Source organism: Neltuma alba, unplaced genomic scaffold (genome assembly GCF_004799145.2).
Source record: "Neltuma alba isolate B1F8T4 unplaced genomic scaffold, ASM479914v2 tig00012009_pilon, whole genome shotgun sequence".
Lineage (NCBI taxonomy): Eukaryota > Viridiplantae > Streptophyta > Magnoliopsida > Fabales > Fabaceae > Neltuma > Neltuma alba.
This window is the reverse complement of record NW_021636580.1, coordinates 432,776-458,283: the sequence shown is the minus strand read 5'-3', so window position 1 is coordinate 458,283 and position 25,508 is coordinate 432,776. Positions and strand designations below refer to the sequence as shown.

General features: G+C 35.2%; 3 protein-coding genes across 8 annotated transcripts; 1 reads left to right on the top strand and 2 right to left on the bottom strand.

Annotated features, from left to right (window-relative positions):
• Positions 1-1,845: 1,845 nt before the first annotated feature.
• LOC114720992 (uncharacterized) lies at positions 1,846-8,910 on the bottom strand. 2 transcript variants are annotated; one of them, XM_028906753.1, is made up of 12 exons: positions 8,740-8,910; positions 8,360-8,453; positions 7,606-7,681; positions 7,343-7,453; positions 6,789-6,905; positions 5,830-6,177; positions 4,988-5,310; positions 3,837-3,936; positions 3,700-3,759; positions 3,083-3,169; positions 2,550-2,690; positions 1,846-2,373 (listed from the first exon to the last, which is right to left on the bottom strand). In XM_028906753.1, exons 5-12 carry the CDS (start codon positions 6,864-6,866, stop codon positions 2,044-2,046), a joined length of 1,467 nt encoding a protein of 488 aa, XP_028762586.1. In that variant the 5' UTR covers positions 6,867-6,905; positions 7,343-7,453; positions 7,606-7,681; positions 8,360-8,453; positions 8,740-8,910; the 3' UTR covers positions 1,846-2,043. The 2 variants fall into 2 exon arrangements, with proteins under 2 accessions (XP_028762586.1, XP_028762585.1); XM_028906752.1 differs by lacking the exon at positions 8,740-8,910 and having other exon boundaries at positions 8,360-8,665.
• A 3,783-nt stretch (positions 8,911-12,693) lies between these two features.
• Positions 12,694-14,149, top strand: LOC114721066 (probable aquaporin TIP2-2). The gene is made up of 3 exons (XM_028906872.1): positions 12,694-12,874; positions 12,990-13,240; positions 13,599-14,149. The coding sequence occupies exons 1-3, from the start codon at positions 12,748-12,750 to the stop codon at positions 13,971-13,973; spliced, it is 753 nt and encodes a 250-aa protein (XP_028762705.1). The 5' UTR covers positions 12,694-12,747; the 3' UTR covers positions 13,974-14,149.
• A 5,243-nt stretch (positions 14,150-19,392) lies between these two features.
• On the bottom strand, positions 19,393-22,808 carry LOC114721027 (VAN3-binding protein). Of its 5 annotated transcripts, XM_028906810.1 has the most exons (9): positions 22,477-22,808; positions 21,788-22,363; positions 21,596-21,660; positions 21,074-21,433; positions 20,570-20,969; positions 20,296-20,496; positions 20,133-20,182; positions 19,973-20,030; positions 19,393-19,831 (listed from the first exon to the last, which is right to left on the bottom strand). In XM_028906810.1, exons 4-9 carry the CDS (start codon positions 21,335-21,337, stop codon positions 19,593-19,595), a joined length of 1,212 nt encoding a protein of 403 aa, XP_028762643.1. In that variant the 5' UTR covers positions 21,338-21,433; positions 21,596-21,660; positions 21,788-22,363; positions 22,477-22,808; the 3' UTR covers positions 19,393-19,592. The 5 variants fall into 5 exon arrangements, with proteins under 5 accessions (XP_028762643.1, XP_028762644.1, XP_028762642.1 ...); XM_028906811.1 differs by having other exon boundaries at positions 21,584-21,660; positions 21,788-22,808; XM_028906809.1 differs by having other exon boundaries at positions 21,788-22,808.
• Between the last annotated feature and the right edge of the window lie 2,700 nt (positions 22,809-25,508).

The window sequence follows — 25,508 nt, the reverse complement described above, 5'->3', positions numbered from 1 at the left end:
GGCAGGCCGGAATCCGAATGCGCCTGATAAAAAAGTACGGTTATGTATGTTCTGTCAAACGATATATATGACGTAATTATTTTTAAAAAAAACTTCTGAGCATTATTTAGGGGGTGTTTGGGAAACCTAAAACCATGGTTTCAGAAGCACTTTTCCGCAAAACGAGGTAATCTCCTCCACATATTTATTTCGTAATCCGTAAAAACACTTCTGAAACCATGGTTTGGTTTCTATCCAAACACCCCCTTAATTAAACACCCCGCGCGCATACGAGATTACTATTGCTAGTCCGAAAAGAAAATAACATTTTATAAGATTTCATATATTCAAATTTTAATGATATTTTCCATCTAGTCTCCAAAAATGATTTTTTTCTTACGACAAATGAAAATGTATTTCTATTTTGGTTAAAAGAATAAAAATTATATTTTAGTTATATTAAAAAAAAAAGATATATGTTCATTCAAAATTTATATTAAAATAATATTTAAATTTTACTAAAATAATAGTATAGAAAAATTTGCTACAGTTTTTTCTTTTACTGTGGAAACAAAATCTAAAAATTTGAATTCATGTTCATAACCGAGGCAATAATTTTGTCGGAATTCTTAATCATTTGTGTCATCAAACAAGACTTCAAATTCACAACAAGGAAAACAATCATTTGTGTCATCCTGAGTTGACGTCTAAAATCGGGCATAAAATATCATATCGAGTGTAAAATTAAATTATTAACTTCATCATATGTATGCGGTCACAAAATGTTAAAAATAAGGGATAAGAATTAAAATTAAGATTAAAAAAATCTATTAAAAAATATTTATGATGAAATATTCTTATTATATGGGATTGAATGAATCCATATATGTGAGATTAGTGAAAAGTATTGGGAAAGATGATATTTATTAATCTTACTTTCATGAGTTTGTATAATATAATTCCATGTGACAAGTAATTACTTATGTTAAAGACTCTTTTATTGATTTTTCTCAATTGTAATTTGAGTTCTCATATTTTATTTTCAATGTTTCGTGCTAGACAGAACATATTTCTTTTTCAAGAAAAAATAAAGAACATGTCAAAGTATTATTAGCTTATCTCTATATTGTATTTTTTGTGGTCATGTTTCAGTTGCCTTTTTTTTTTTTAAATTTAAAATGCCCACGTGTTTATTTATTCATATTCAGTGTTAGTATGGGAAGATCGATGAAAGAAGAAAGCACAACACACACAGACACGCAATTAATTTTATAAAAACCATCTGATTCATAAACGTCATTTCTTCTGTTTCCATTTACAATTCATCTGTACAAGTTTTTCAGGTTCTTATCTATAACTCATTTTGCAAGACTTTCGAAGCAATCCATATTCCTTTCCAACAGTGTCATTAGTATATATCATTGAGAAATTATTATATATTTAATTAAATATATTTTTGGAGATAGAATAATTTTGAGAACAACAAATAGTTTCAGTTAACTTTTGAGAATTAGTTAATAATAACTTATAAATAGCAATATGCAGGAGCTAACTTATCTTAGACTCCTTGTAGTGCAGGAAAAACTAGAATTAGCAACTATTACCTCCGGTCTTTAATATAAAATCCTGTTTGACTTTTATTTTAGTTATAAATATAAGATCCCAATCCACTTTATCTCTCATCTTTATATATTTTTTTCCAAAGTATCCCTTTTAATAATGATAGTTCTAGTCAATACACTTAATTAGTAAGGATATTTTAGGAAAGACAACACCTATTTAGGACAAGTAACTAACTCAACTTACTTTCTTAATCTCCTCAAATTAGACAATTGGCTTTTATAATTAAGACCGGAGGTAGTAAAATTTAAGGCTTCTAAGTTTCAAATTTAGATTATCATCGCACTGAAAAGTCAACGCACACGATAATAATCTCAGATAGTAAGTGTACATAATCTAAGGTGAGAAAAGATCACATTATGGTAAAATGTACAAGGAATTTCTTTTGTGCACCTTCAGTTAACTCAAAGATAATCTATTCCAGTAATGCACGCAGTTTAGGAGTCACATCCACCATGGCTTGTCTATGAGATCTTTGGAGAACATGTAGCGGAACCTAGAATTGTAAGGTAGCCATTCTATTATCTGTGATGCCTTTTTACTGGATTTACGATCAAGGCGCTTCTGTATTGAATCATGCAGCTTCTTGTCAACGTTTTGCATGATCCATCCAAGGAGATCATCTATGCTCAATGTGGCTTCTCTGCAATATCTTTCTATCAATTTTGGGAGAAAAACCTTTCTTGACTTCTTCACAATTACATTTGCTTGAAGAAACTCTCTCTTGGCAACTTCCAGTTCTTCTCTTATATTGGATGCTGAATAAACTTTTAGCTGCAACATATCATAACAAGATTAATTAACACTCTTGCAAATGTGTGTGTCGAAGACAGGAGAATTATCAACTAGACTTCAATGAGTCTTAAATACCGTATTATTAGCAACACCTTACTTTTTCCAGCGATATTTAGAATGCACTATCATGGAAAAGAATAAAGGAGAAGAATTACCACAGGATCTGACGAGGCTCCAGTACAAAGAGCAAAGCAGACAAGGGGCTGGGAATCACCAAGACCCAATTTTGAGCTGATCAGTTGTCTTTCTTCATTATTTTTCTTCCTCAAGGCAGCAGATACGATGCTTTCAAGCCACTGTTGTTTAGAAAATGACAAATAAATCAACTAGATAAAACAGAAGGTTATTTCCAAGCATCAAAATTAGCTGTCAGAAAATTTTGCTTACAATTTTTTCTTGTAGAAAAAAAAATACTACTACCTAAAATCAGGACAATGGATCTACATTATCATAGAAACTATCTGTGAGCAGAAGATGTCAATCCTATGACCCTCCACGGGCAAGACCAACAAACAACGTAGGAAATTTCATGGTACTCACAACTTCTGGTCCATAATCATATTCCCATATATGATAGAATGCATTTACAAGAGGCACTATATCATATATATATATATATATATATATCAACACACACACAGACACACACTGTATAGTCTCGTTGTCAACATGAGGGTAAGGTCAGTACCCGTCCAATGCGGGGGCTTCTGAAGCAAAATATCGATTGTTCTATGGCATTTGCACTAATGATATGACCTCCAATGTTGTAAGCAGCCTGCACTACAATTTTACCAATTACTTGATATTGTGTCACAAGAAAAGGTACAATATCACAAGAAGAAAATACTGCCAATGAAAGAAATGAAAGTGCTAAACATGAACAATATCATGTAAAAATTTGTAGCATAAAGCTAACAGCTAATCGGAAAAATGGTGCCAAAGAGAAGAGTTCGTTCTTTTGCTTTTCCCTCTTTTCTGAAGAGATTGGGAGGTTACAAAGGTGTCCAAATTTTTTTCTCTTGGCTGCAAGGGTGGCGATTTCTTAGTAATTTGGAGGGACCAGCGAGGTGAGTTCTACTGACAAAAGAAAATTGAAGGAAATGAGAGATAAATGAGTTATATGGTTACAGAGGCAAAAGAATTCCTGATACAGGCATCACAATAATTAAACATTGGCTTGTGGAGAGGACTTTGGGGGAAGTTAAGCCCTGCCAGCTGTTCTCTAGATCCAACATTATTTCCTAGAAATTCATAAACTTTGGAAATTCTTTAGAAATATAAAAATTGAATAAAAATGTAAACTACCTTGTGAAACAAGGCTAACCTCCTCAGAGAGCCCTGAGGAATTCCATATGCTAAATATGCCTGTCAATGGCAGAAGAAGAGTTACACGTGGTGCAAATAAGTAAGACAAACATAATCTCTGGTCATATGACTATTACATGCATCACAAGAGCATTATGCACGTTGATCCAGAATGCAATTTGGGTGTCACGTTCCATTTGACTGACATTCACCTTTTCCAGCTGTTCAACTAGAACCCTGAAAGGCAGAGAGATAATATCGTGTCAAGCTACAAATTCAATTAAGTCCAGTGCAATCTTAAACAGAACTTAATGAGTATGCATATAAGTAAATCTGGAACACCATGCTCTCCACTACGCCTACAATAAGAAGAGCGAAATCAAACAGTATGAAGCAAGTAAGAACAAGAGTATGCATAAAATGCATACAAATACCCAAAAACAAGGTCCGTTTTGCATCCCAGTCAGGTAATTGTCTTCAAACTATATCATTACTTTGGTGTCCATTGCATCGTCATTTATATTTTATACTACTGTAAAATGAGGGAAGATGGAGATGTTTATTTTATTATCTGACATTAAATGTGCATTTATATTTTGAGATAGTTGTGCGCATTCCAGTAATGAAATCCCCATATTCTGAGAATGAATCATTCATACTCCTCTTTCTCAATAAAATTTTAAATGAGAAGAGGGCCCAGGGGGTTCAGCATGTGCATGTCAAGACCCTTTTCCCAATCTTGTCGGGGAAGGAGAAACAAGGAAACCTCAGAATCTGAGGCCTTACAGTAGGCTCATTTACTTTCTCCATTTGAAAGAACAAAAACCATACTAAACCAAACTAATGATCATTCCTCTAAACCTGTAGAATTAGGCTGACAAGCCCTATTTAAACAGAATTATACTAAAACAGGCATATTAAAATAAACTTAAGATGTCTATAAAACAACAACAATGACAACAACAACAAGTCCTATCCCATTAGATGGAGTCGGCTATATAGATCACACGACGCCCTAAACCCTAAACGAAAGAAGTATAAAACAATAAAATAAATCCAAAGAAGTATATAGAATTATAATTTAATCGAAAATTACTCATGACTGCCAATTGAATCCTAGTTGTAGAATTTTTAGATTTCAAGATATCAAAATAATTTGAATTTGAATCGAATGTTCATCACCGCCTTGAAGTTCCTAATAGATGTACCTTGATAATTTAACTTCGACTTATATACAAATATACATTTCAAACATCTTCCTTGAAATTATGATACTCAAAGAATTAACCTGTAGTTATTGATGGCATATGAAGCATGAGATGAATGACGTTTATGAGTAGATATCCAAGATATTTCAACTGCTGATTTGCATGACCAGTCTCGATCCTCTTGAGTACCATGTCGTGGCTGTATAGCATTAGTTGATGACTTCGACAATAATGGTGATCTATTATTTTCAGCATTTACAGTGGTTGCACTACGTAGCCAACAATACACTGTGGCCATGCACCTGACCATCTCCTCTGACAACTTGCTGGGACACTGGTATAGATGGTCTTTGAGAGTTCGCAACACTGGAGTTTTATCCACCGTAGAAAACTTTTCGTGAACCTGACATATAATTGAGAAACGAATCTTAAGATAAATAGTGCATTATTAAGATAAGTGTAAGCAGATAAACAGATGCAGATTTCTGTAGTAGTGACTTATCCACCGTAGAAAACTTTTCATGAACCTGACATATAATTGAGAAACGAATCTTAAGATAAATAGTGCATTATTAAGATAAGTGTAAGCAGATAAACAGATGCAGATTTCTGTAGTAGTGACTTTTACATGCTGAAAATTTTATTATCAAGGAATGATTACTTTGACAAAGGCTTCATGTTTCAGCAAAGAAAATTCATTGCAAAGTTAAGGGAATGATAATTTCAATAATGGCCAGTCCTTCTTACTTTAGGTGAAATCATATTACTCAGGTGCTGGTTAGTCCTATCACATCTACATGATATATGGAAATTGACATCACATGCTCTATATCTGGGCCAAATGCTATCCATTCATAGAAAAATCAAAACAAACAAGAATTGCATATATAGAAATATTTAAAGAACAACAATCATTCTCTACCTTAGTGGAATCAGAACAAGTCTTTTTAAAATAAATGTTATCTTTGCCACTTGATAAGGAACCATTTGTTGAGCCAAATATTCTATTTTTTGGGTCATTGGTAGATATCAAAGCTTGCAGTGGTCGCAGAGGGAACTTTTTTGAGGAACAGAATGCACTTGAAATTATACTTGGATGCTTCCTGGGTTCGTGCTTTATATGAGCAGGTGAAGCCACACCAGAATTTTGTTCAGAAGATGATCGACTGACACAATTTTCAAAAATATTCCTGTACAGAGTAAGCACATGCTGCTCACGGCTAGTAACCTCTTCTTCAAGTAACTCAATTTCAGCGATCAAATCTTTCGTCTAAGAGAAGGCAAAACAGAAGAGTTATTTTCCACAAAGCAGACATTTACGGCTGTTGCTTACATTCTGAAGAAAAGAAACATAGATAACAAAATCTTGAGTCATGTTGAAAGGTGATTGTAAATCAAGGTAATAGACATCACACTCACAACGCCGTATCATACATTCCAATAGAAATCTAGTATCTGACTACCAAGTGAACAATCCTGCCCTCTATCACAAAAATAGGTTTTTTTTTTTTTTTTCGCATGCAAATCAGTGGCTCAGAACCGAATACTTACATCTTCGAACATCTTCAATGTTAGGTCAACTTTATGATACATGACACCTTAGTAAGTGATTCCGTGTTATAAGAAGTCTGTCGTGAGACTATTATGAAACGTACAGAAGAACATGAAATAGTTAAGCTTATGTAATCTTCAGGACATCCTTCATTTTAAAATAAAGAATATTATCAGCAGGTGATCATTCCTCACATATAAAGTTATAGAATCAATGGCTGAACATGTTGCAGTAGTTGTCAAGCTCATGCACTGAAGCAACTGGATGGGAAGAACCTATAGGATGAATATAAAATAGCTATTTATTGCAGAGTGTGAACGTTTAGTTACCTGTGCAGCAAAGTGCCTATGTCCAGGAGATAAAGTACTAGAGGCTCGGCCCATTGCTCTCTCAAGCACAGTGCGCATAGATTTCTCCTGCTGCAGGCGTGACTGCAGTTGCTCAACCTGCAAATCAATTAGTGATTCAAGGCATAAATAAATGTGGCAATAAATACTATGCAGCTGTAAATCAGTAAATGATTCGACGCATAAATAAATACGCAATAGCCAAAAATCATGACGCAAACAGAAACCTTCACCACCTATAATTGTTTGTTTAGCAGTTAAAGCCCTACGGGGGCGGTATTATTTCCTCCCCTCCCCCCCCCCCCAAACAAAAAAACAAAAGAAAAGAAAAACAAATTCTTTTGGAAGATATTGAAAAACGATTTCTAAGTTTGGCTTATTCGGATATAATTTCAATTGACAATTTCATTCTCATTATAATTTCATAATTTCATCTCAGCAAGTGGAAAGTTACTGAGTTTTTCACAAGGTATGTTAAAAGCAAATATTCCAGAGATAAGAATAAGACCCAAGTTGCATCTGAATACAATGCTTACATCTTTCTCCAAGGAAGCTCTGTGGTTTGACAAAGCATTCTTGTTGCTATAAGATAGACAATCATGCAAAGGACTTTGTAATCTTAAAGCGCTGACAGAAGATGGTGATAACTGTTCAAGTCACAGGGAAATTAGTGAAGTATAAATTGGTCACATTGGAAATTAAATTTGCGGTGCAAGCATGCATCGGATCATTGCTTTTCTCAAGGACTTATAACATATGATTATAACGTGAAAGACCAATTTCAATTTTGTAATCTCACAAGATACTCATTGTTGTCTTTCCCTTTGGCATGCAAGACTCCACCTCTTGAGATTTTCTGGTTCCTGTCAGAAGCACTAGAAGAGAAAGAAAACAGAAAACGTACAATGTCATGGGAAAAAAATCAACTGGATATGGTAACTGCATTATATCTAAAAGAGCAAGATGTTGGCAAAAAACAATAACAGTAAAAAGCAAGGTCAACAGAATAATCCCCGCCCTATCCCAAAAACACACACACACACAAAAATAAAGAAAATAATTAATCTGGCAACACACGCGCGACCTAGTTTCCTAATGGTGAGACAACCTGCACAGGAAATCTCTGGGTGGAACGGAAACTGAAAAGTTGAACCATTGATAAGAACAACCTCATGCTCCGAACGAATTCGTCACACTTGCTAGTTGCCTCCACAAAATAAGTTCACTTTATATGTAGTTACAGAACTCTTATTCCTATTACTTCCCAATCAGAAAGTTCCAGAGACCTCCAAAGTTTTTGCCAATTCAACCTTCATTATTCATTTTCCATATTAACAGATAAATACCACCCCAATAAGCTGAAGCTTTTCGAAGAGTTTCTGGCATTGAAAAGAAAGCAGAGTTTAACATATTCACTAAAAAAAGCCACACTAATAAAAGAAATGCCACAGATAAAATTCGTTGTAAGACTACCTCATAACACAGATTGAAAAAGGGAAAGAAGTTGAAAGAACAGCCAAAACCAGCCATAATACAGTTTGTGAAGTGCAGACCTCTTAGATCGCCGATGTCGAGTTTGGACAGGTTGCCGCGCCCGAGAATCTCCTTTCTCTCCATACCCGCCTGCTTCTGCCTGGCCTTTTTCAGCTACATGGAACTCACCCATTATTATTTCTTAATTATTCCAGAAAGAGCTCACATTCTTCTTCTACAAAGACTAGTGTATTCAATATAGATATAACTGAACCCAATTTGAACATGACACACACGGGATCCGCAGAGTATTAGCATCTATCTATCGTGAAGTGGAAAGAGGAATAAGCAGGCTTTAACAAGAAGAATCGAATTGATCATTGTAGGAAGAAAAATGAAAGAGGAAAAAAAATGGAATAATATTGCAAGAGAAGAATGTGAAGTAAATGGCAGTAGTTACCAAAGGACTACGACAACCGAGCAGGAAAGCTGGTCTGCCCGCAATTCAATACGATCACTTTGGGTTGTTGAGAGCATTCAATGTTTTGAATTAATTCATCTGCGAATCAGCCCCCACTCTGAGTCCCTTTCTCACTCTCACTCTCACCCTCACACGCACAACATAGAGTGTACGTTGAAATTTGAGTTCGAAACGAAGAGGTTCACCTCCGGCCGATCCTGTTTCATTCACCCGCCAAACTTGCGAGTTTTCATTTGTCCGTGCAAAAATACAAATTAATTCATCAGAATATCAACGTACTCCTCGGTCCTTAATATAAATCTAATTCTTGAGTTGGTTTTGGTCCTAAATATAAGACCCATTTCTCATATTTATCATTTTTCTCTAAATTATCCCTATGGATACTCCCTCAACCATAATCAAGTAGAAGAGAGAGGGAGGGTATTAAAAAAGGTGATTATGGTATTTTAGAAAAAATGTGTCACTTTTTTTATAATTAACTAACTTACCTAACTTTCTTAATCTAATCAAATTATTTAAATGGGTCTTATATTAAGGATTGTAGGAGTATTATTATTTACTCATATTAAAAAAAACTTTAAACTGCGTTAACCTTTCGTTAAAATATAACAAATTTCAATTTTATTTTTATTTAATATATAAATTTTTTTAAAAAAATAATTATTTATTCTATAATAAATGAAAGACAATATAGTATGTTTATAGTAAAAATTTAATAAAATAACTTATAAATAAAAAAAAAAAGACTTTTTCTCTCTACTCTATAAATAGGACCAGAGAGTATATATCAATATATCATCATTGTCAATATGGTATATAATCATAGGAATATAACAAATTACACTATAATAGCCCAAGTTGACTCAAATTCCATACAACAAAAAATGTGGATGATAAGTTGAGCGTGGTCCTCTCCTTCTACATAACGTAGCATTAATGGGACCTTGATTATTGCTTCTTGGAAAATCATTTTCCTTCAAAACAGTACATTATGCGTAGATGTACGGCATTTTCCTAACATTATTGGGGAAGATCCCTTTTTTTCGTGTCAAGGTGTTAAATATTGTACAGAAAAGTAACAGATTACTGTCTAGTGCCTCCAGTTTTAACCTCTCTTCAAGGCGAAACTTCTTTTAGAAAAGCCTGCGAATGAAATCGCTTTTCGTCTTTCAAAATCCAGCTTGAATGCCTTGAACGTACAAGCTTCGCTTTGCTTCATTCATGAAAACTCTCAACACGCACCGAAATTGTTTTCCATTTTAAACAGTACACCAAAAATTCGAGTATATCCAGGTGTCTCTCCCCAGACCAGAGGCTCTATTGATTTGTTAATATCTCGTAAGCCATGATCAACTACTAGCTTGCTTGAATTTCTTAAATGTTCTTAGTCATAATTCCATGTTGCACGTTGCAATCAAACTGAAATGGATATCGTGTTGAAATTTTAGGCCCTGACTAGACAGACATGAAATTAGAAAACCGCGTTTGGTAGGATTAGAAATGGAAAAAGATAGAGTATGTTTCCATTTGGTATACGTTCCTAACCATTTAACTGAAATTGACAATTCAGTACTGATTTTCACCGCTTCACCTGATTAATTTTGCTGTCACTTGCAGATTCCATCACATCTAGCAACTATTGACATTTCTGCCCAGTTTTCCTGATTGAATCTCCACAACCGCAAAGCTGCAATTTGAAATTATTCTCATCATTTAAGGCAGGTTGAATAGTGGGACACTCAAAATGGAATATTGCGAGTCAGAAATTGAACTCAACTGCGTCATGAATTTCGAGTAATAATGCTCGCATTGTGAAATTGAAGGCCCAGAATTAATCTCTGGTGAAGAACGATTCCATTTAAGAATTTTGTGAATATATCAGTAAAGTTAGGTTGAAGCAATTAAGGAAGCATGTGCGCGACCATAGTCTGGTCAATGGTTAATTACCCAAAACAAGATTTTTGACCAAGAAGTTCGTTTAAAGAAATTAAAAGCAACCTCGATCTAGCACAATAATTCGCCCTATGTGTTTACCTCAGTTCAAGCTTCATCTAGGTCCATTCATTGTTGTTATTTTCGTCCCATTATCTCATCCCAGAAACATGGTATGGACTCTGATCGGATGATGAGAGTAACCAAATTATGGTATCAACAAATTGAAATCTGATTAAATTAAATTACCCTTGTATGCCGATATTATCAGAATTTGACAGTGACAATTTGAGTCGACTTAATTTCTCTCTAGTCCATGGGAAATTTTTAGCATGATCAATACCTCAACTTCTTATTAATTTCCAGCGTTTAGAGTCTCTCCAAATGGATACCTGGTAACAAAGTAGTAAAAGTTTCAGAGGCCCTAATTCTCATTAGAAATGGAAGGAATATTCCTGTTGTTAGGCTCATTAACGGGTCAACTCAAAGATCGATGTACGACGATGATCCCCATTTGTTCTTGCTCTCGAGTATATATAGGTCGTCACTTGGAGGGGAAAATTCTAAAAAATCTCAATTTGTCCTACCTTTCACTTACAATATTTTTTGCCAAACGGAAAAATGGTTCGTTTACTCTTCTTTTCCTTCTCGTGTCAGGTAAAAACAATCAAGCTCTCACAAGATAAATAGGAGCACGTTATTAGTTGACATATCTATAATTGAAGGTCAATGCTCTGTTTTTCGTATGATTACGTATATATTGACAGTGACGGGGTTAAATGTAAATGCTCATTACTAAAGCATATATGAAGAGCAGGGTATATACGTTACGCTTCTGCAGATTTATAGTCAATGGGATGATGACAACACTAAGGTAGCGGAAAAACAATAAGTACTACCTCTGATTTTTAATATAAAATCTTGTTTGACTTTTATTTTGGTCCTAAGACTCTAATCTATTTTATCTTTCATATTTATGCATTTTTTAGGGTAGCCCTTAAAATAGTGTTAGTTTTAGCCAATACATTTGATTAGTAAGGATATTTTAGGAAAGACAAAATCTATTTATTACAAATAACTAACTTGACTTATTTTCTTAATTTCCTCAAATTAGTCAACTAACTCTTATATTTAGAACCGAAGATAGTATCACATAATTTGGTCTCAAAACCTCATTATTATTAAAACTGTTTTTTATAAAACCAGCATGATTTACTATAATATGCATAGAAAATTCACCAGATAAAGCATTCTTGGATCATCACTGTAGAAGCTTCTGCTCCAGAAAATATTTCTTTCACTTAGTGGTGAAATAAAGGACAAAGTAGCATCACTTGATCTGTTCCACTATGAACCGTCCAACCATTCGGGTAACTCGTTTCAAACAATCCTGGAACTAAACAATTCCTATGGAACGGGACTTTGAGCCTAACCAGCCTGTATTCTAATATGGCTCTATTTGATAATTCATGTGGCCACAATTGAAGGACAAGTATTAGGTAAAGAATATATACGATAGAGAAGATGAAAAGAGACTTGTTCTTCATTGATCTTTGTCATAGAGTGGAATTATAATAATTCATAACCTTAGTTATTGCCATCATCGTTATCATGATGATTAAATTTAAGTTTTCTGTTGGTCCGGGAAAGTGATGTCTGACATTTACTATGTTTTCTCCAAAGTCGATGAAGTTTACTTTGACAATGTTCTGCTCGAACATGCTTATCCACCCAGTATTTTATGAGTTTCTTGTTCGTTTTTAAAATCCTCACTGTGAGATCATGATGAATATTAAAATATCAAAACTGATCCCTAAAGCTTGTAGATACAAGCAACAAGGAGAAGGAGGATCGTGGTTCTGGTCGACTTCAATCATCCGTCATCCAACCACTCATGTGGCCCCTGATCGGTGCCAGCCAAGCCGGCCATGACGCTTTATACTTATATGTGTGTGTATATATATAAAGTTTGGCATAGTTTTCCGCTAAGCCACACTAATAGGTTCAGAACATTATTAGACAGCCAAGAGGCTCCATTGCTTCACGGGATTGAAAATGGTGAAGATAGAATTTGGTAGCTTTCCCGACTCTTTTAGCGTTAATTCCATTAAGGCTTATATAGCAGAGTTCATCGCTACTCTTCTTTTCGTCTTTGCTGGCGTTGGATCAGCCATCGCTTACGGTAAGTGCTCCGGTGTAGCTGATCTATCACTCACTGAACTTCGCTCGTGAGTGTGTATATTAGATTTAAGCACTCGGCAGTAAAGGGTAATGTTGGAATTGGTGTGTGTATATAGGTGAACTTACGGAGGATGCAGCGTTGGATGCGCCGGGACTGGTGGCGGTGGCGGTGGCCCATGCGTTCGGCTTGTTTGTAGGAGTAGCGGTGGCAGCCAACATCTCAGGCGGGCATTTGAACCCAGCGGTTACTCTTGGATTGGCAATTGGAGGCAACATCACCATCTTAACTGGCATCTTGTACTGGATTTTCCAATTGCTTGGCTCCATCGTCGCATGTCTCCTCCTCAAATTTGTTACTGGTGGAAAGGTATTTATAACTAAGCGCTATTCCAAAAACACATATTATCTGACTCGGATGAGTGTGTTTTTTTTTCATATATTACTATATATTTACTTCGTATACATATTTAGTAAAATTACCTTTAAAAAATTAATCCAACCAGTCTTTTCAACACCTTGAACGATCAACTACAATAGTCGAAAAAATGTGCTTATCTTTTTTCATTTCATATATGCAAGTGAAACACACATATGCACGAACATGGCAACATCCTCGTCATGTTTAAATTTGAAACCTTATCTGAATATGTATGACAAGAAATGCTGTCGCCAGAACAACTTATCATTTTACATAAACTAACACGAGCTCTGGATCTGTTTGGCAGAGCATTCCAACTCATGGACTAGCAGCAGGTGTGGGTGCAGGAGAAGGTGTAGTGTTTGAGATTATTGTTACTTTCGGATTGGTTTACACTGTGTATGCCACAGCGGCTGATCCCAAGAAGGGTTCCCTGGGAACCATTGCGCCCATTGCAATTGGGTTCATTGTGGGTGCCAACATCTTGGCAGCCGGTCCATTTAGTGGCGGTTCAATGAACCCGGCTCGCTCCTTCGGCCCTGCTGTTGTAAGCGGCAACTTCATGGATAACTGGATTTACTGGGTCGGCCCATTGGTTGGAGGGGCCTTGGCCGGGTTGGTCTATGGTGATGTCTTCATTGGTTCATATGCTCCGGTTCCTGCTGCTGAAAGCTACCCTTAAATTGTTCTCATGTGCGACCAGTTTCTCACCGTTTGATTTCTTGCTTTAGTGTGGAAATTGTATCTTTGACTTTTGATCATCCACCCAGTGAAGGAGCTTCTTCTTGTAATAAAAATGTAAATAATAAACGCAATTTAATTTCTCAAGCCTTGCCCTCAGCTTTCAAGCTAATTTTAACCGGCGTTATGCCCCTGGCCCTGCTTTGCTTGTGCTGTCCATATAGAGAATAATCAGTTTCCTTCATATTATGACATAATGAAAGAAAGAATACTTTTGGCATAGTTACTTGCTAGTATTGGTTCTATAAATAATGATTTTGTTATTTTATGCAATGTTAATAATGTTTAGAAATAAGGAGGATGGCAAAATAGGAGTAGAGAAAGAGACATGGTTGTTGGTAACAATATGTTAAAAGGACAGAGCAATATCATTATGTGAAGAATTATGCGTCAACATGATTGAGCAAATACTTGAATACTTTCATCTTCTAATAACATGTTTGGATGGAGTATTGCTGTTACACGATGACTAGTAAATAAAAATGATAGATCAAAAATTGGAAGCGTAAGGAATGAAGTTCCATATGTATAATATACATTACCTCCGGTCTTAATTATAAAACCTGGTTTGTAATGTATAAATAAGATCTTATGATTAGGACTTGAGGTAGTAAATCATGTAGTACTATAACATATTTAGGAAATTGGTAAGTGGAGAATTTATGGTCAAAATTTATTGATGATGATGGAAAATGACTGTATTCTCTTTACGCTTGAAATAGAAGCCTGCATTTTGCAATTGTATTTATTTATTTATTTACAGATCCCGGACATAATTTAATCGTTATAACAATGCTCCATTTTTGTCGGATTATATATTCAGACGACACATAGAAATGGAAGTAAAAGGAACATTTGAGAGGAAGTGTCGGAAAGGAGTTTAGGTAGAATACTGAGGATAATACTGTCAAGGTGTAAGCTGGCATTGCTCTACAAGGAACTAATCTTGTCCTTGTCTTACACTTTAATCCATCAAAATTATTTTTGGACAGAAAATAGTGAAACAAGTTCGCATCATCAGATAGACAGAAATAATTTCCCCTTCCTTTATTCATTTGATCTCCAATGTTTAGTCAAATATGAATGTATTATTAAGCCCATTTTCTCCTGCTTCCCTCAACATTTTCATAACTACTCAATGTTTCTTGTTGCATTTAAAATACTTATCAACAAAAGAGAAAAGGAAAAGAATTCTCACCATGCGTTGCACACACTATCATGTTTTTCACAAAAGTGAAATTGAACTATTGTACTGCTTTCAAATTATCATGCCCCTATAATGTACTACTCCGGTCCTTATTATAAGACCCAATTTGACTTTTTATTTGGTCCTAATTATAAGACCCAATCCATTTTGTCTCTTATATTTATGCATTTTTTTCCAAGATAATCCTTCTAATAATGATAGTTTTAGCCAATATACTTAATTAGCAAGGATATTTTAAGAATGACAACACTTATTTATTATAAATAACCAACTTAACTTACTTCCTTAATCTCCTCAAATAAGTCAATTGGGTCTTATAATTATGACCGGAGGAGTATTATTTTTCTTTTAATATATGGGCAAAAATCAAGTCTTGAAAGGGAACAATGAGTCTATCAAGGGAGAATTAAAACTAGATGACCAAATTTACAAGTTAATTACTAAAAAGACCCTCAAAACATACTCCTCACGTAAAAAGTAACATTATTTGTCCTTTTCTTTTTGCCAAGAAAAACTACCATTATTTATCGCCCAATCCCAAAGAAGCAGAACAATGGATATTTGCCATTAATGATTCTTAAGAATAAAAGATTTGTCAATTCAGTACTTGGTAATAATTCCCGGCGTATCTAAAGCCATTAAAAGCACTATACTCTCAACGTAGGCCGGCTTTTAATATCACTGAATGACTTCAATGTAATTTAATGGCAACAACATTCAACAAATCATAAAGATTCATTTAATCGTTTAAGGGTAATAATTACATTAAGTTTTTTATAGGGGAAATTTCACTGTAGGACCGCAGAAGACAAATAATTTCAAAGAGCCCCCAAAACTTTCTGAAACCTCACTGCAGGACCAAGGGACCAATCTGATATTAATTTTTAGAGTGAGATTACAATAATACCCTTCCCTTTTTATTTTATTAAAAAATAAATATTTACCGAAGTTACTGTTCCGGCCACCGGAGGTCGGAGGTCCGGCCACCGGCGCTCAGGTGGCCGCCGTCGGGGTCCGGTCACCGGTGGCCGGAACAGTAACTCCGGCGGGACCTCCGGTGGCCGGAGTTTTTTTTTGTTTAAAACAAAGTGGCCAAGGGAAGATTTGAACCCAGGACCCCTTGGCACACTAAAAGACTTGTAACCACCAAGCCAAGCAACCCATTCAATCATAAAATGCAAATAAAACTATATATAACAAAATAAACGCAACAGTCCAAATGTAAGTGAACAAGTGAAATTAGACGATTTACAAGTGGAATTCAGAAATTTGCAACAAAAATTAGGTAATTTACAAATAACATAATAGAAGTCATAACCCCAAATGCAAGTGTTTAAGTGCAAATGAGCAAGTGAAATTTGAAGATTTACAATAAAATTTTATGGATTTACAACCCAAATTTGGCAAACACAAGAGAATTCACAACCCAAAATGTAAGTGTTTGAGTGTAAGTGAACAAGTGAAATTAGACGATTTACAAGTGTAATTCAGTAATTTACAACAAAAATTAGACAATTTACAAATAACATAATAGAAGTCATAACCCCAAATGCAAGTGTTTAAGTGCAAATGAGCAAGTGAAATTTAAAGATTTACAATAAAATTTTATGGATTTACAACCCAAATTTGGCAAACACAAGAGAATTCACAACCCAAAATGTAAGTGTTTGAGTGTAAGTGAACAAGTGAAATTAGACGATTTACAAGTGTGATTCAGCAATTTACAACAAAAATTAGACAATTTACAAATAACATAATAGAAGTCATAACCCCAAATGCAAATGTTTAAGTGCAAATGAGCAAGTGAAATTTAAAGATTTACAATAAAATTTTATGGATTTACAACCCAAATTTGGCAAACACAAGAGAATTCACAACCCAAAATGTAAGTGTTTGAGTGTAAGTGAACAAGTGAAATTAGACAATTTACAAGTGGAATTCAGCAATTTACAACAAAAATTAGGCAATTTACAAAGAACATAATAGAAGTCATAACCCCAAATGCAAGTGTTTAAGTGCAAATGAGCAAGTGAAATTGTTGAATTTCACTTGCAAATCTATAAACTTTTGTTGTAAATCTTCAAATTTTATTTGCTCATTTACACTTAAACACTTGTATTTGGGATTGTGAGTTCCATTATGTTATTTGTAAATTGCCTAATTTTTGTTGTAAATTGCTGAATTCCACTTGTAAATCGTCTAATTTCACTTGTTCACTTACACTCAAACACTTACATTTTAGGTTGTGAATTCTCTTGTGTTTACCAAATTTGGATTGTAAATCCATAAACTTTTATTGTAAATTTTACTTGCTCATTTGCACTTAAATACTTGCATTTTGGGTTATGACTTCTATTATGTTATTTGTAAATTGTCTAATTTTTGTTGCAAATTTCTGAATTCCACTTGTAAATCGTCTAATTTCACTTGTTCACTTACATTTGGACTGTTGCGTTTATTTTGTTATATATAGTTTTATTTGCATTTTATGATTGAATGGGTTGCTTGGCTTGGTGGTTACAAGTCTTTTGGTGTGCCAAGAGATCCTGGGTTCAAACCCTCCCTTGGCCACTTTGTTTTAAACAAAAAAACTCCGGCCACCGGAGGTCCCGCCGGAGTTACTGTTCCGGCCACCGGTGACCGGACCCCGATGGCGGCCACCTGAGCGCCGGTGGCCGGAACAGTAACTCCGGTAAATATTTATTTTTTAATAAAATAAAAGAGAGGGGTATTATTGTAATCTCACTCTAAAAATTAATATCAGATTGGTCCCTTAGTCCTGCAGTGAGGTTTCAGAAAGTTTTGGGAGCTCTTTGATATTAATTGTCTTCTGCGGTCCTACAGTGAAATTTTCCCTTTTTTATATCTATTACGTGAAGTTTTTTGATCACATGACCATGTGTCTTATTTGTAAAATATTAACATTTAATTATAAATTCACATAAAAAGGACACATGATTATGTATGATTAAAGAACTTACAACATAATAGATACTCCTCCGATCCTAATTATAAGACCCAATTGACTTATTTGAGGAGATTAAGGAAGTAAGTTAAGTTGGTTATTTATAATAAATAAGTGTTGTTATTCCTAAAATATCCTTGCTAATTAAGTATATTGGCTAAAACTATCATTATTAGAAGGATTATCTTGGAAAAAAATATATAAATATAAGAGAGAAAATGGATTGGGTCTTATAATTAGGACCAAATAAAAAGTCAAATTGGGTCTTATAATAAGGACCGGAGGAGTATAAGAAAATTGATCTAAGTTTCTTTCATCATTTAATACATAGGCAAAAATAATCATTTAATACATAATCCAAATTCCAGCTTTGAATCCCAATCACTTAAATCTAGCATATATACGTTCAACTGATAATTCTAGTGGCGAACAGAGCGCTCGAGCTTAGCATCCATCACGTGGGTCATTAGGTTATCGGAAAACATGAACGCAACCGCAAGGAAGTTGGCTTTCTTGATTTTCTTTTTTATCATTGCATCTAGTTAGTCCATGTCCCTATCTCTCTTATTCTTGATGAATCTGTAGAGAGCAACACGCCGTACTTTTGTTCGCAGGTGTAGCATCTCGAGGGACGCTAGGATCTGGAGATCAAGCCCAAGCTTGCAAAACTGATGAAGATTGCGAAGAACAATGCGATGCCGGAGGCTGCAAAAAGAACTGCCTTGGATTGCCTAGTGTTTGCTTCAAAGGCTTATGTGCTTGCCCTTTTGGCAGTGGACATACTTCCACCAAACCTATCATAAATTCCACTTGTTGTGTCGATCAAGATTGCTCTAGCCTCTGTCCTTCCGTTTGTAATGTTCAGAGTTGTCTCGAGGCCAAGTGTTATTGCGGGTGTTCAGGATGAGAAAGCATCCCCCTCTTCTTCTTACTGCATGTATCGGTCGTTTTATAAATAAAAGAACCAACAATTACAAATGCGAGACAGCCTGAGAACATGTTATGTCTAAACACAATGGACAATTATATCCCGAACTCTCACGGTTTCATGTCTTCTACTTTCTGCTTTCATCCTTGTGCGTTCGTTTCTATCCTGCACTTGTGTTTTAGCAGAGGTTTGATCAAACTGTTTCGTAAGGAAGTCTTCCGAACAACACAAATTGTTATAGACTAGAGTGCTACAACGCGTCAGAAAATTGCAAATATACCTCACCACCTCTTGATCTCAAATTGTTCTGTCTTATGTACACTCCATTCAAAATTGGATGGTTATGTCATGACCTTGACATTTGGACATCAGATTTGCTTTATTGCTGTATCATAGTGTAGAACTGACACACGTATATATATAGGAGTACAGGCGTTTGGGAAAACTTTGTCTGAACAAATTATATGCTGTTACTGATGCTTAAACTATCAAGAGAACGCTCCGTTGCTTCAATGGAGTTGAGTTGACGAAGCAGACTCTCTATCCCTTCAACCCATTGCTGCTTGTGGAGTTTACTCTTGCATTTGAACTCTAGAAGACCTTGTGCTGTTTTGAGGCCAAAATATAACTCTTCCGATGCTTCTCTTTCCTTTTGATACGGCCACCCAGCATCTTTATCACAGATTCCATAAACAATACCTACATAGCACAATATGTTACCCGAGATCTTTCAGAATCCACAGCTCCAAATCAGAAAAATAGATGCTTCCTAACGCTGGAAAAATGAGTAATATGCGTGTGTTTTACTGATTTTAGAGCATTTGTATTAAACGCACTTACATTTTTTCTTTTTGGAGAAGGTTCCTCCAACATGCTTGCTTTTTAGCTTAATCTTGACCTGAGAATTAGGGAAATGATAAGTGAGTATATGAACTTTGTTGGCTTGTTGATAAAGTCCACCGTCACATTATTTGTTAGTCTGGTGATAAATTTGTCATACCTGAGACTTCTTGTTGATGTAGACAGTGACATGCTTCCATTGTAAAACACCTGAATACAAGGAAAGATTTAGAAATGATGAACTAAGGACTCTAACATGGCTTTTAAATATAAGTGGTTCTTTGAAACATAAGCATTTGACCTGATAGCAATTAGCCAATTACCTTTTCGTGTTAACAGCAATAAATCTCCCACACATGGAGTAGGACGCTCCCACACTGGACCGTCAAAAGAAGGAAACAAATGCGTTTCAGCTATTCCCCTATCATAGGGACTGATGGACGCATTCTTTTTTGCCTCCTTGGGCAATCTCGCTTTCAGAGCTGCTTCCCCTCGCAGGGCTAATTTTGAAGTGCAAGAAGAATCTTTAAGTGAATTAATAATGAATAACTTAATTGTAAGAACTATGTTACAGGATTAGACAAAGTAAGCAAGCACCTGTTGCAGCAGCAGCAGTTAGAGTCATTAGATCTCCAGAAGTTCGAATATCAACGGCAGACCTGACATTGGAAGCCACCCGCTCATGATCACCTCCGGCTAATTGAGCCATTTCAATGCAATGAGATGCTAAGAGTTCAGTGGCTGAAGCCAGAGCAAGGTTCAATTTTGAAGGAGAGCCATTGGAGCTCTCTGCTGCCGCCACAGCAGCCAAGGCCGAAGCTAGTGCAGCAATGGACACAGCAGAATGTACACGAGCATTTTCAAGACGTACCCTGTCTTTCTTTCTCATCGCTGTGATATTGTTAGTACGATTACCATTATGCTTTTGGTGAAACCATCTACCAATGGTGCTTGTTCTTCGACAATTAGTAGAATCAGAACTTACTGCCTTCCCTGGCTGCAAAAGCAGAGAAAAGTTCAAGCTCGCACACAATTCTGCCACAAATGATCAATAATAAGGATTCAGATGGGTGTTAATATGCTAGGATGATGATGGCTTACAAGTTGAGGTGCTGAAATAGTTAGTGGCAATGCGTCTGGATTCTTATCGAGGAGATTTCGTTTCTGTTTTTCTGAGAGAGCCTTGGATATTTCAGAAGCAGAGAGACTCCAAGACCTCGATAGGAACTCCATAGGCTCATGCGGTGTCGGTGGCTGAGGTATGGCTGGCAACGAAGAGACCAATCTGAGTTCGTTATTTTCCTCCACACCCTCGAGCCCATACCAGGAACCATTTTTCCATGGTGGAAAGAAACTGCCTTCCATTTTTGCTTCAGAAAAGTTCTGAATGCTTCGAGCAGTTCAGTTCCTTGAGATCGTTATATGTATACACACACACTTTTTATTCAAAAGCCTGCAATGCTGCATTAGGCGCGCAACACAAGACCCACAAAGCAGAAAAATAAGGTTAGCCAGCAAATTATCTAGAATACAAATCAGTCTCGTAGAAGCTAAAAGTAAAGCTTATCGTTTTGTGTCCATTTGAATGTACCAGTTTTCCCAGAGCAATACCAGATAAATTACCTCCGTTATTCCTGACGGACCGTGCCTAAGTCTGAACCTTACAAAATCTTCACGGAATTGATAATCTGACAAAGAAAAAGAAAATCCAATTGGGAATTGATTAAGATCCTTTAGCAAATACCAAATGGCAAGAGACAGATTATTCTATAATAGTTCTCCAAAAGAAAAACATTAAGAAACAGGGAAAGAAACCTGCTTTACGGAGCTTAACAACCTCCAGAATCAAGAGAAGCTTTTGACCAAGTCTCCTACTTTGCGACCACCTTCAGCCTTGAATATATATGCAAGAGACACCGCCTAGGAGCAGCGAGGCCAGACAAATTACAGGAACAAGGATCGAAATCTTGTGCTTTGAACCACCACGAGTGTAGGTGAGGATTTTATTACAGAAATTAAAAAACATCGGAGACAACCTGGAGTTCACGAAGCTCGAAAACCTAATTTACTATTAATTTGACCAACATAATCCAGGAGAACGGGCTTTGGTTCCCAGGAAGAGCTCATGCAAAGCCCTCTAGCATTTAACTAATTATAGATTATAAATTTATGGTCGTAGGAGTCTCCTTCGATGTCCTCGTGTGAGTTTTGCGTTCAACGTACGTCCTTTCGGTCGATTTTTATATTCGAACAATTTAAAATGCGCGCAGGACCACCCTGGTCGGTGGGACGATTTTTAGTACAGCCCTTGCCCACCTCAACTAGGCTTCTTCTTCTTCTTCATCCCGTTTCACCGAGGCCGTGCAATTTATGTTTCAAATAACCATTTCGCTAACAAAAGTTATTTTACCGACACAGTGAGTTAGCAGGAACTAAAAAGAAAACATGAACCGAAAAAATCAGCATTGATTCAATTAATTCAAGTAATAATGGATGAATGTTACCTGAAACTATAATGTCGTCTTTCTGTTTCCTGCGTAAAGCAAAACTTACCTAAAAGTCACTTTGAATGATAAATTGTTTTCGTGATAGGAACAGGCATTGGATTTCAAAGAGCCATCAAGAAGTGGACCCTTTAGGATGTTGTTGCGCCATTTTGTAGTAAATGGAGATATAGCCATTGATTATAAGTAGAGGTCATATTCCATGTTATGCGCACAGTTCATGCGACCCAATTAATCTTTTAGCGAGTTCAATCAGGTACAGAAGATGTAATCCGGAACCTAATTAACAACTGATAATCACTTCTCACCCACCGTGTAATTGCATTCCTCTGGAATTTTCAGGGTTCATATTCACGGCATTGACACATAGCCGCACACATGATAGAAATCAGGAAGCGTGATCGCTTTCGCATTCTCCATCGCATGCTGTCTGATTGAATCGAATAGCTAAGAAGTGGCCCCAGAAATTTATGGCTCGAAAGGGATAGATTCCATCAGGTAAAGGAATTCGGCCACATAACCTGGACGTGTCGATCTGATACTGACTATCATAATAATATGTGTGAGATTATTGGGTCTCCAGCCTGGAAAATTTTAAATTATATCAGCATGAACGAGGATGTCCAATAAATGAAACAATCCCGACCAAGGGTGGGAATTACCTGAGAAATTTGCACCAAACAATCTCAAACTACTTTTTTCTTCGCGAATATGGAGTGTAATGACGTACGGCGATATTTCGATTATGGATTCAGGCCCTCGCCTCCGACAACAATAAATTACGATTTAAAAATTATGTTGTTTTTTTTTTTGGGAATGAAAACTGAGGACTATATTAAGACATTAATAAGAAAACAAGCTTACAAGACAAACACCAAACTAAACATACATCAACCCACCCCCTGAAAATCAAAAGGAGGAGGTTGAAATTATGTTTTTTTTTTTTTACCAACTTAAAAATTATGTCCTTGATCTTTTGATTATAAATTTTTCCTATAGCGATATATAATGCACATGCTTATCTTCCGACCCAGTGAAATTTAAAAAAAAAATACTTTTTTTGAATAAAACGTTGAAGAATGCATTAAAAGGATTACAAAGTAAATTAGACAAGAAACTGATTAAACCTCTTTTCATTAATAAAAATAATTATATGCATATAATTAATATAGTAATATATATGTGAAAATTATTTCTAATTATCAACACAATAACACTACAAAATTTTCGATAAAATAACGCAATGAAACAACCTAAAAATATGTTGGGCTTATTGAGTTTGTCAATTTTTTTAAATGATTTTTTTTAATTTTCAGTATTTTTTGTGAAACAAAAACATCATCTAATTTTAAGTTATAACTCAACTTGGTTCAACCCAACTCAATCATAAAAACGATTTTTTAATCTGAATAGAGTTGTTAGCAAATTTGAGCCACGTCCAGCCAGTTCAATCGTTGAATCCAATCTCATTTTTTATCACTGTTACAATAAGGTGAAGATTGATTAGAGGTGGAGAACTACCCACCCGTCTCCTTCATCCTTCATGCCTGGCCGAAAATGAGCGCAAAAATTAGTCTCTATTCACGGGTCATGAGGTTGAAAGGCACCCCCCCCTCCCTTTTATAAAGGGGCATTTTAGCTTGTTCAATGACCTCTTTATAAGGATGTGGATGACAATCACATGTTTTGTCAATAATATGAGTTACGAAAACTTCTGGATAGATATCCTACATCTGAATTGAATTCTTTCTGGTTAAAAAATCTCTTTCTAGTTGCTCTAAAATCCTATTAATCCTTTTAAATTAAGCATATTTTCTGGTAATATAGAGAGCTCTAAAAAAGGATTATGATCCTTTTAGTCTTAAATATAAAACCCATTTTATAATACTCCTCCGGTCTTTAATATAAAACACATTTAACTAATTTGATTAGATTAAGAAAATTAGGTAAGTTAGTTAATTATAAGAAATGTGACACGTTTTTCCTAAAATACCATAATCATCTTTTTTAATACCTCCTCTTTCACTTCTACTTGATTAAGGTTGAGGGAATATCTATAGGAGTAATTTAGAGAAAATTTATAAATATGAGAAATGGGTCTTATATTTAGGATCAAAATCAACTCAACAATTGGGTCCTATATTAAGGACTGGAGGAGTATAATTTATACTACAAAATAGGTCTTACATTTAAAATTAAAAAAGTATTATTTGTAATGCAACTTGATAGATATTTAATGGTATATGTTTTCAACCTTTCCTTTTCCTTTTTTTTTTGGGCCAACTGCTTTTCTTGTACATTATATACAATGTACAAGGATTATAAAATAAAGTATCACATTTAGTATGTAAGATAAAATGTATATAAAATAATGATACTCATAATTCATGAACCATATAACTCGTTCTTTAAATTTTATACAAACATAAGTTTAAGATAAATCAAAGGACACATTGCTTGTTAAAGCTCTTTATATTCCTATATTTTTTATATTGAAGATTAATCTCTCTTTTTTTTTGCCAATATATGGAAGATTAATCATAGCAAAATGAATTGTTAGTTATATCATGTTTTAATTACATTATCAACATAGTTTAGTGCTCCAATCATCCTTACTTTTTAGAAAATTGGGGAGAAGTCCCATAACCAAAAGTTTTATTGATGAGAGAGGCCTAAATGAAGGTATTTCTCATCAATCAAATTTTTAATGGGAGACTTTTTCTCAATTTTTCTTTTAATTCCACCCCCCCAAAAAAAAAAAGCTGTTTTCCCAGCATTAATACAATTCTCTTTGTTGAAATTCAATATCATGCCCGTTTTGAAAGATGGGCAAGAATGTAGATGCCCATCTGATGACGTGCGGACTGTTGTATCAAAATCTAACTGTTTTTTTTTTTTTTTTTCAAGTAGGGTTTTCAAAAAGTAATAATAATAAAAATCAAAATTGTACTATTTTATTTTGCAAAATATCAAAATATTTTTCATTTTACCTATAAACCAGTGATAAAAGTTGGTATGGGTAAGGATCCTGG